The sequence below is a fragment of the Acartia tonsa genome, chromosome 3 (assembly GCF_053477335.1).
Source record: "Acartia tonsa isolate MP-2025a chromosome 3, ASM5347733v1, whole genome shotgun sequence".
NCBI lineage: Eukaryota > Metazoa > Arthropoda > Copepoda > Calanoida > Acartiidae > Acartia > Acartia tonsa.
The window spans coordinates 18,386,351-18,397,814 of record NC_137262.1 but is presented as its reverse complement, the minus strand read 5'-3'; the positions used below and the strand labels follow the sequence as shown (position 1 = coordinate 18,397,814).

At 31.5% G+C, this 11,464-nt stretch overlaps 1 protein-coding gene across 1 annotated transcript; it reads left to right on the top strand.

Moving 5' to 3' along the window:
- Window positions 1-16: 16 nt before the first annotated feature.
- Window positions 17-11,428, top strand: CIA30 (complex I intermediate-associated protein 30). Its single transcript, XM_080152992.1, has 11 exons — window positions 17-318; window positions 908-1,003; window positions 1,360-1,479; window positions 1,876-1,957; window positions 2,762-2,849; window positions 3,781-3,849; window positions 4,405-4,516; window positions 5,112-5,192; window positions 5,469-5,521; window positions 7,119-7,219; window positions 11,275-11,428. The coding sequence occupies exons 1-11, from the start codon at window positions 59-61 to the stop codon at window positions 11,380-11,382; spliced, it is 1,170 nt and encodes a 389-aa protein (XP_080009118.1). The 5' UTR covers window positions 17-58; the 3' UTR covers window positions 11,383-11,428.
- The last annotated feature ends 36 nt before the right edge of the window (window positions 11,429-11,464 follow it).

The window sequence follows — 11,464 nt, the reverse complement described above, 5'->3', positions numbered from 1 at the left end:
TTGCATTTCATTGTTTTCTCATTAGACGTGATTTCAGATAATGAAAATATAAAGAATAATGTTATCTAATCAAATTGTACTGAGTTCTGCGCGGCCTTATGTACGGCTAAAGTTAACACACTGTACTGGCAGTAATAAACAGCTGATTTGCTCTGCTGTTTACTTAGGAAATAATCAAATTCACACGTCTTCTAAATTATATGAAAAGAAACAGACGCAAAAAACTTTTCTGGACAGATTAAAACAATTCCAGGATAAAGTTGTACCAGAAGAAGATTATGATAAAAGACCCTCAGATCTTGAAATTAAACGCAAGGAAAAAATTAGCAATCTTTATATGAAAAGTTTATTTGATTTGATTTTGTTATGTGTCATGATAATCCGAATTTATATTTAACCATTTTCCTGTGTCAAACTGATACTTAATCCCAGAGCACAAGACCGTACGTCCATTTAAAATATGGTGATTTAAACGTTGACAACAATTTTTAGTATGAAATATTTCCACATGATTTTGGAATATTGATTTCTAAGGCGACAAGGTACAATATTATAAGCAAAGCATCGCTGTAATCAAGTTCTGAAGAATGTAATTAACAGTATATATTGTATTTACCCAATTTTGCATCATGAATGTATACAATTTTGTTTAGACTTAAAAATTAATATTATGCTTATCACACTCCTTCAAGCGTTTATGTTCGTTTGTTATACCGTGTAATTTTAAATCACTTTTATGGATGTTGTCACCTTTTTTTTTTTAATAAACATGTCATTTAGTAAATATGTAAATTACCTATAAAATATAAGAATTCTGCAGAAAATGGTTTCTTTTTATATATCTAGAAAAAAAATATATATATATTCTATCAAACCAAGATGCTAATTTATTTTGGAAACTATAGGACCTACCCCCAAATCAACCAACATTAAAAGAAAGAATTAAAAGAGATGAATGGCACATGTTTTTCCAAGAGGATGAAAAGCATGGATATTATACAAAGTATGTGTTTTGATTAGATTTACAAAAATTATAATTTTTAATGTAACACGTAACTTGTATCGCATACGCTGATCGTTTGGGTAGGTAATGGCCAGATGGGTTCAAATCTTAGCCAAAATTGCGTCATAACTATAGGAGTTTAAATTTGTACCTACTAAGTACTGCTACTATATCCGATGGGCTACTTTAGAGTAGGGGGAATGGTTTGGTCTAAATTATAGACAAAGATCGTGCAACCAAGGACAGCAGTTTGGCTGTATTAGGTAATTGACGAGATAGGTATGTACAAATGTTTAAAAATAAATTTCTTCACTAGTGCGTTTATACAATGTTAATACATAATTATTTTTAAATAGGCAACCATTAACTCTGGTGGAACACATGGCAAAAGACCTGCAGAACCCAAAGCAGGCCCTGGTTGCAAGCTTTAAAACGCTTAAAACCGAAGTGTCTAAATTCGCAGAAGAACAAAAAAGGCATAGATAAAAGATTTTGTTTTACACCTATCATATTTAGAAATTTAATTTTCCTCTAAATTGTGGGATGATTGGATATACGTACAGTGTCTTTCCGTTAATGTCTTTTTTTGATTGGCAATAACTTCCAAATGGGGAATGGTATAAATCGCCTTGCAGCTTGTAATACCAGCAACTTTATCTTGTGTGCTTCTCACATGATTTTAAAAACAGTTAAGTCAAACCCTTTACCTAGTCTGTTATGAACCAAGTGAGAGGCCATGTAAATAATTACCCCGCTTTTTTTATACCCATCTTTAGTATGTCTTCGCAGAAGACCAATAAACTTACGTCTTAAGTAAGGTACAAAACTAAACAGTCAAATGAATTTTAATCTAAAATTATCTCTGATTGAAGGGGAGAATATAGCATTAAAGAAAATATATATAAAGCTTGTGTTATTGATGGACAACGTAATAAGGAATGGGGATTTCAGTCGGTAAGAGTTTTTAAATTCGATAATTAAATAGTATCCAAATGTAATTAGGTACCTACCTAAGAAATAGGTTATTTAATGAATCACTTTACTAAATTAGTAGATTTGAGTAACACGTGTTAAGTGAATATTCTTATTGTAAAAAAAAATCAAGATATATATATATATAACGCATAGAATATCCTTATTTTAGTTATAGTTAAGAAGAAATATTTAAGTAGCGAAGCTCGTGTGTGTCTGTCCTTTCATCTGTCTATAATGCTATTAAATAGTGTGCAAAAAAAATGCAGACCTTTTCAAAATAAAAATTGCGCGGCTTTGGTAAATAGTAAAAAGTGTTACGCATAAAGTTAGAACCGTTATGAATTCTAGTTTTTGGAATATAAGAACGATTCCGGTGGTACGTATAGTTAGGGAGCTACGTGGTAAAATGTCCCAACTGACTTAAACCTGACTTGGCGAGTAAAGTTTGGTACATTTTACCACCTAGCTCCTAGATTATTTGTAGCAAAGGAACCAAAGACTAGAGTTCATAATGGTTCTTATGGTATGCGTAACATTTTTCTACTATTAACACAAGTCGCCAATTTGAAATTTGAAAATGTACGCATTTTATTTTGCACACCCTATTCTCTAATATTTAATAATATACTCGAAAGTCAAGTTTTACGTCAGTTGGGACATTTTACCACATAGATTTTTTACTTTTTTACTATTAACACAAGCTGCGCAATTTAGTTTTGAGAAAAGTCCTCATTTTTTTGCTCACCCTTTATATGTATTAGTTTACAATGTTTTAAATTACAGGAGATTGAAATGGACGAGTGGATCCTTACCAAAGACTCAGATTGGGGAGAGGGATACAGTTCGGCGGAGTTTCAACTTAATGACGCAGGTATTTTTAGCGGTTACGCCCCCTAAAGGCCTCTAATGGCCTAAAGGTGGTAGTTTGAATAGAAAAAGATTCGGCAACCTTGTAGGAAGGGAAGTCGAGTAAGTATACAGAAGCACCACCTAGCGGAAAGAGGACTATCCACAAACGAGAGCACGTGATTCTAAGTACCTTCCAGCATTGATCCTAAGTATTTTCTTTAATAATATAATAGTTCACCATATATTATTAATGTATTGACGAAGAAAATTTATGTTTCACCATGTTTTTTAGGTATTTTAATTGATTTTGAAAACTTTTATGAAGCTAATTCTTTTAATAAAATGGATATTTGATGATACATATGCGAATACTCGTGTTATATAGATTGTAAATTAATCCATATTAGCATTAATGTAAACATACATATGAGATATAGTAAATGTGCTTTTGACTTTTTTTAATTTTTACAATTTGACAACATGGACATTAAAGACACCTTGAACTCAACAAAACGTTTGAGTGAATTTTGATTAAAAATACTGGACATTTTTAAATTTTTCTTCAAATTGAAGTGGTGAAACTTAATTTTTTTCGTCAATTTATCAATTATTAATAGTGACCTATTATATTTTGAAAGAAAATACTTAGGATCAATGCTGGAAGGTACTTAGAATCATGTGCTCTCGTTCGTGGATAGTCCTCTTTGAAAATCTTTTTTGGCGATTTCTCTTGGGAGAGTGGTGGGTGGTACTGTCCCCCAAAACAGCTATAAACATTTCCCAGGACTTATGAGAAGCTACACTGTAAAGGTGAACTATATCGATTAAGTGGTTAGCGAGATCTTTCGGTACAGACAGACACATAAGAGATCCTGTTACTTTAATATAAGAATTTAGATATCTTTGAATTTAAAATAATCAATCATCATCAAGTAAATACTTTCTAACTTTAGGATCTGCTGGAATGTTAACTGGAAATCTATCTACACGTGTTCCAAATGATGGTAGAACTGATAATGCAGGTACAAACTTGTTGTTCTATCCTATATAATAAAGTTGTAAAGTTTTGTTTTTGTCTAAAGATGAAAGATCTAGGGAACTGCTGGTTCGAATTGATTGTCTTTTTCAGAGAAGCTTTATAAATATCTTTGGGTGGTTGTTGGCTATTTTTATGATCCCCTTGCTCTGCTCTCCTTGAGGCTTAGGACGAATCAACTAGTTGAATATAGTGTACTCATGTATGTATACTGTATAGGGATGAGATACAACCATAGGATATTCGTTCAGGAATGTTTTTGCTTAGTACGGATTCCCCTCTTCCCAATGCATTTTAAGTACATTTGATTTTTTCACCACCCCTCCCTTTCCATCCCTCCCTTAAGCCCTTGACGGATGAATAACATTAGAGCCGCATTCCATACTCATTCTTACATAACCCTGGTAGTTTTGTTCCAGTTTCACTACTGTAATCTATCACAATGAATAAGTTAACAGTCACCTAGCCGTAGAATGAAATCAATTCGTCACAACTTTATTGTAAATTCGAACTAACTATGAACACACGCTCACTTTTTTAGGTTATGTAAATATATCAAGTGTAAATCAGCGAAGGTCTTTTGGACGATTAAAACTATTAGACCACTGGCAAAATTATACCCATCTCACTATGAATGTCAGAGGAGACGGAAGGTAATAAACATGCATTATTTTTTGAAATTCTAATTAATTAAAGAAGTATTATTTGCAATTTTAGATAAAGAGAAAAGTAGGTTGCGGGTAAAATCCGTAAAAGTGTGTGTTTAAAGGCTTAAAAATAGTAGTAGAACGATAGTATTAACTAAATATGTGTATTTCTAATTGAAAAGAACTATATACAAATTTTTTTAAAAAAAGTTAACATAAATTTTTATCGTTTTACTACCTACTGTTTTTAACTTAAAACCCACAACCTTTACGGATTTTACCCGCAACCTACTGTTCCCTTTTATTATTTTTTAAAATCTGGTACAATGTATTATAATAAATAAGGTTTTATTAGTGCTTGAGTAAGTATTAGGATATCCTATTCCTCATAGGGACCAGATACACGATTTGTAGGTAGTACTATATAAGATGGAAGGGGGGGGGGGGGTGGTTTCTGTGGTCAACTTGTAGGTTTGACGGATCAAAATTGCATTAATGTATCAAATTAGGGATCAAGTTATAATAATGTAATATACCTTCATGTTTTAAAAAATTTTAGTTTTTGTTTTTACGTAATAAGATAATATTTTTTTTGAATTAGGAAGTATATGATTAATTTAAAAGTAAGAAGAGACTTTGACGTCTCATGGGACGACCGATGGCATTATCCACTATTTACCAGGTAGTTATATTAAAATCGTCCCGCCAAGTTTAAACTTAAGTGAAATTCTTATGTGTATAAATGTTTATGTAATTAGGTTCTATTAGTTTAATATATTTTAGGTATACATTTTTAAAATAATTAATAATATTTAAGTTTTTTCTTCTATTAAGCTTCTTATCTAGGTATGTAATAGGAAATAGAGAAGTTACATGTTTTTGAATTTAGAAATATAGATCCTTTAGGTAGGTATAATATGTTTGGTAGACAAAGGCATTACATGATTTATATTTTCAGAGGTGGTCCTTATTGGCAGTATGTAAAAATACCATTCTCTAAATTTTATATGGGTAAGTTTTATATATCTTAGTAGTTTTATAGTAGTTGCACGAATAGCATTTAAACTTGAATTTAGTGAACTGCATATTTTTTTCCTTTTCAAAGGCTTAAACAACATTTATAGTGCATATATTTGAAAGAATTGGAATTTTCTACTATGTAGGTAGTTTTATAAATATCAAGACTGAAAAACCGTATTCTTTTGATATATGTAATTAATTTATAAAGCTGGCTTATTTTCACAAAAACAGCATGACGACTAATCTAGTGATGTATAAGGGGGGGGGGAGGTTGACACATTTGCGTAAACCTGGTACTTAGGCTTTATCTTTGGACTGAGAGGATAGGTTATTAAAGACTAGAAATGGCTCGATATAACTATCTCACTATTGGCTAGTTTTCAATGAGTACATTACATATCTATTTCTCAATAAATCAATTTTCCTACCCTGCCATTACTATTTAAAAGAAAGAAGTAAATATTTAATAATTTAAATGATTTTAAAAAGATTTTTTCAATTATATTTTTTCTTCACATTACCATCAACAAAGGGTTAATGTGATTAAAATCTAGTTTTAATATTTGAACACACAAAAGGAAGTGTCGCCACAATCGAATTCTTTTAAAACAGAGTTTTCTTAAATTTACTATATTAAAAATTTAAATTTTCTTTTTTATGATTAGAAATTGAATTCTTTTATATAATGTAGGTAAATAGCAACATAAAATGAAAAAATTAATTTATTTTTAATAAAGTAAAATAATGTGTCTCATCGTTCTGACCAATGAGAGTTTATTATGGATTATTGGAGCACTATGAGTTTTTAACATTTATTCCTTGGAAAACTTGAGCTCATTTATAGACATTTATTTCTTATATAGATCTGACATGGATCTTGAAGAAATAAAGCAGGCTGTTTTGTAAATGTTAAAAATTGGAAGAATCTATTAAATAGAAGGTATCACAAATATACTTAGAAAATAGAATCATTCTTATATGACGAATTTCACGAAGTTTTAAGATTTTTGGATAGACCTCCAGGTTCCAGAGCTACAGGCCTCCATGTGGTCTCTGTACAGATAAAAATGAAAATAAAAAAAAATTTAAGTTACAGGTCAACTTATAAAACAAAATATGCATCTTATTAATATTATTCACATATTTGAAGAAAAAAGATGCATATTTTGTTTTATAAGTTGATTTGTAACTTAAAAAAAAATTTTTTTTTTTATTTTTACCTGTACAGAGACCACCTGGAGGCCTGCAGCTCTGGAACCTGGAGGTCTATCCAAAAAATCTTTAAACTTCGTGAAATTCATCATATAAGAATGATTTTATCTTTAATAACCTATACTCTCATTCCAAAGACAAAGCCTAGGTACCAGGTTTACGCAAATGTGTCAAAACTCCCCCCCCCCCCCTTTGTTTCTTTTCTATTATAATTCAAAATATATATTTGATGGTATACTTGTAACACATGCTTGAAATCATTTTTCTGAAAAGCACTTCATGCAACTATCCTTTTAACCTATTCCATAGAACAAATGCATAGCAACTTGGAAAGTATCCACATCTTTAATGAACATTATCAGTATATTTTGTTCAGGCCACAAAGGATATATCCAGGACAGGCAGTGTCCAGTTCCATTGTGTGCCATGCAGTCAATATCAATCACATTACAAGATAAAATTACCGGACCTTTTCAGGTAATAATTACAAAATTCGACAATTCAATTAGGTAGGTAAGTAAATCAGACAAACGGACAAATTGAGATGCGCATATGCAGGGCGACCACTGCATACTATATATACTATTTATACTATATAGGATGAGTTTGGATACTATATCATACTATATGACCAAAAATTACTATATATACTATATAATAATACCTTTATTTGACCAAACTTTACTATATATACTACTAGCGGCTACGCCCCTAGAGGCCTCTAGGGGCACTTGAGGAGGAGAGAGTCGAATTTGATAATTCAATTTCTTATTTTAGATTTTAAAAGAAAAAGTTAAAAAAAATTTACGTTTGGTGTTTATTTTTCGTTGAACTCTCTTTCTAAAATTGGTAAATTTTTAAAAAATTTAATTTCTCTTGGGAGGGTGGTGGTACCCTCCCCAAAAATAGTTATAAACCTTCCCGGGACATATGAGAATCTACCCTGTTAAGGATAACCCAATCGGTTCAGCGGTTAGCGAGATCCTTCGGTACACACAGACAGACAGACACACAGACAGACACACAGACAGACACACAGACAGACAAACATCCTGTTACTTTAGTATAAGGATATAATATTACATAGTACAAAAAACAGATATTGTCAGTTTTGTGACAATGCTTCTCAAGGAGCGTTTTGTCTTATTTTCTCAGTAGGTTTTCTCCTATTTCTAACCCCTGCGGGGCAATCATTAACCTTTATCTTACCTAACCTAAAATAAAAAGCTACTGTGATACAACAAAAATGCACAAAGCTCTACAGTAAGAAAGAGATGGAGAAAATGTTAGTGATTATGATTTAAATATCAGTTTTTTTTTCATAGAATTAACTTAAAACGGGGGGGGGGAGGTTTTCCATTTTTGTTTAAAGATTTAGAGATCAACTTATTAAACAAAATATGCATCTTTTAGGATGTTATAAACATACCTAAAGAAAAAAAATTAAATCGGCCTTCAAATTCTGATCCTGCCGGCCTCCAGGTCCACTCCTGACAGGTAAAAAATCAAATTTCTTATTTTAGGAGTTCTAGGTCAACTTTTAAAACAGGATATGTATCATTTTGGATGTTATTAACATTTATTTTTAAAAAAATTTGAAATCGACCTCCAAGTTCAGGTCCAGCAGGCCTCCAGGTCCACAATGGACAGGTAAAAATTCATATTTCTCATTTTAAGAGTTAGAGGTCAACTTATAAGACAGAATATGTATCTTTTTGGATGTTATTAACATATATGAAGAACATACAGACTAATTCTAAATAAACTGAGGTTTCCGATTTTCAGAAACAACCAGAAGGAATAGAGAAATAGCTTTATCTCTCATTGTATTATAAACAGCTTTCCGCGGATATAGAATGTACAATTGTAAGATTTAAATCAGTTTTTTTTCCTGATGTGCCGAAGGCACAGGCTAAAAAAACTGGTTTTAATCTTACGATTGTACATTTTTATATTCGTAGGAAGCTGGATGTAATACGATGCTATACATAGTTTTTTTCGTATGGATGAGAACCAGTTCTTATCCACTCGATTCGAATGAATATGAGAATAGTTATTTCTCGTATCGTATTATAAACGGCTTTCCGCGGATATAGAATGTACAATTATAAGATTAAAACTAGTTTTTTTAGCCCTGAGGTGCCGAAGGCAACAACTAAAAAAACTGGTTTTAATCTTATGATTGTACATTTTTATATTCGTAGAAAACTGGATATAATACGATGGTTCCTATCCACCGGATTCAAATGAATACAAGAAAAATGATTACATGTCCTTGTTCTCTGTAAAAAAAGAACAAGGGAAGGGGGAAGTTTTGACACATTTGCATAAACAGTGAATATAGGCTTTATTTTTGGACTGAGAGGATAGGTTATTAAAGATAAAATCATTCTTATATGATGAATTTTCCCAAGTTTTAAGATTTTTTGCGTAGGCCTCCAGGTTTAGGAGCTGCAGACCTCCATTTTTAGGAGCTGCAGGCCTTCAATTGGTCACTAGACAGGTAAAAATTAAAGAAAAAAATTTTAAAAAGATTTAGAGGTCAACTTAAAAAACAAAATATGCATCTTTTTAAATGTTATTTACATATTTAAAGAAAAAAAATGTATATTTTTGATAAGTTGACCTCTATCTCTTAAAAAAAATATTTGAATTCTTATTTTTACCGGTCCAGAGAACACCTTGAGGCCTACAGCTCCTGAACCTGGAGGCCTACAGCTCCTTAACCTGGAGGCCTATCCAAAAAATCTTAAAACTTGGGAAAATTTATCATATAAGAATGATTTAATCTTTAATAACCTATCCTAACAAAGCTAAGGAAAAACTTTAAATTGACCCTCAAATTCAGGTCCTGTAGGCCTCCAGGTCTTCTCTGGACAGAGTCTACATGGAGGCCTGCCTGCAGCACCCGAACCTGGAGGGCAATTGTATTTTTTTCTTCAGATATGTAAATAACGTCTAAAAAGATGCTTATGGTGTTTTATAAACTAACCTCTAACTCTATAAATAAGAAATTTTGATTTTTACCTGTCCAGAGTCCACCTGGAGGCCTGCAGCACCTGAACCTGGAGGTCGATTGTAATTTTTTCTTTAAACACATAAATAGCATATTCTGTTTTATAAGTTAACCTCTAACTCTTTAAATAAGAAATTTGATTTTTTACCTGTTCAAAGTGGATCTGGAGGCCTGCAGGACCAGAATTTTGAAACCGATTTAAATTTTTTTCTTTTGGTATATTAATCCTAAACATCCTAAAAGATGCATATTTTGTTTATTCTTCAAAATTTTCTTCAATGTTTATAATATACAAAAAGATGCATATTTTGTTTAATAAGTTGATCTCTTACTATTCAAACAAAAATTAAATTTTTTTTACCTGTCTAGACCTGAGCCTGAAGACCTATCCAAAAATTGATAAAATATATGTAAAATACTACAAAAAAGTTTCTTTTATCCCAAATAACCTATAGTCTCACATTAATAACTAGCCTAATAATCACAAAGTAAGCAAAAGTGGCAAAATCTCCCCCCCCCCCCCCCATGTGAAATTGCTTTGATAACAACTCTGCTTTGAGCTATTATTGATGATGTATATACCATGTATTACTAAATAATTCATAGTCCAATACTATATCATACTATATGATTAAAAAAAAATATACTATATATACTATATGAAGAAAAAAAATATACTATAAAAATACTATATTTTTTTGGTTTTGGAGTGGTCGCCCTGCATATGTCTGTCACAGGCTTAAAGTAGTTTTATAACAGTTATTTCACGCATCGTAGTATAAGCAGCATAATAGTTATTTCTCGCATCGTATTATAAACGGCTTTCCGCGGATATAGAATGTACAATTATGAGATTAAAACTAGTTTTTTTTAGCCCCGAGGTGACGAAGTCACCGGCTAAAAAAACTAGTTTTAATCTTATGATTGTACATTTCTATATTCGTAGAAAGCTGGATATAATACGATGCTAGACATAGTTTTTTCGTATGGATGAGAACCGGTTCCTATCCACCGGTATGCGAATGAATACGAGAAAATTAAATGTTTTTTTTTTTTAGCCCCGATTGTACATTTTTATAATTCGTAGAAAACTGGATATAATACGATGCTAGACATAATTTTCAGTATGGCTAAGAACCGGATATTAATCAGTCTCGAAGCGATACGGGAAACAATTTCCTAATTCCATGTTCCTTATATCATCTATTACAGACGGGCTAAGTGAGTTATATAGAGGACATGGTTTGCCAGGCGTTGTATATAATATAGCTCTAATTGATTCCTAGTATATTTGCCCATGTACAATCGAAATCTCTAATTGTATTTCTGACATTTTAAGTGATACACAGAATGATCAATTCATTATTATGAGGGAACTTCAAAATAAATACGTTTTCCAAATACCTGTCAGATGCAGACACATGTGGACATTTTGAATTATAGAATACCTTTGCTAATAAAACTCTTGGAAATTAAATACTGTTGCTTCATCAATATTAATGTTTTATCTGTTTAGTTGGAACTAAAAGATATATCTCTGCACAATGATCCTTCTGGGGACGATGAAGAACATGCCTATGAAAAATATCTTGTACAGAGTTTCTGGATTGGTGCTGGTTCATAATATTTTTCCATATTAGATAGTTCCATGAAGGGTATCTAACTGGTTTGTCATATTATATTATCTTAAATATAGTTTTAAAATA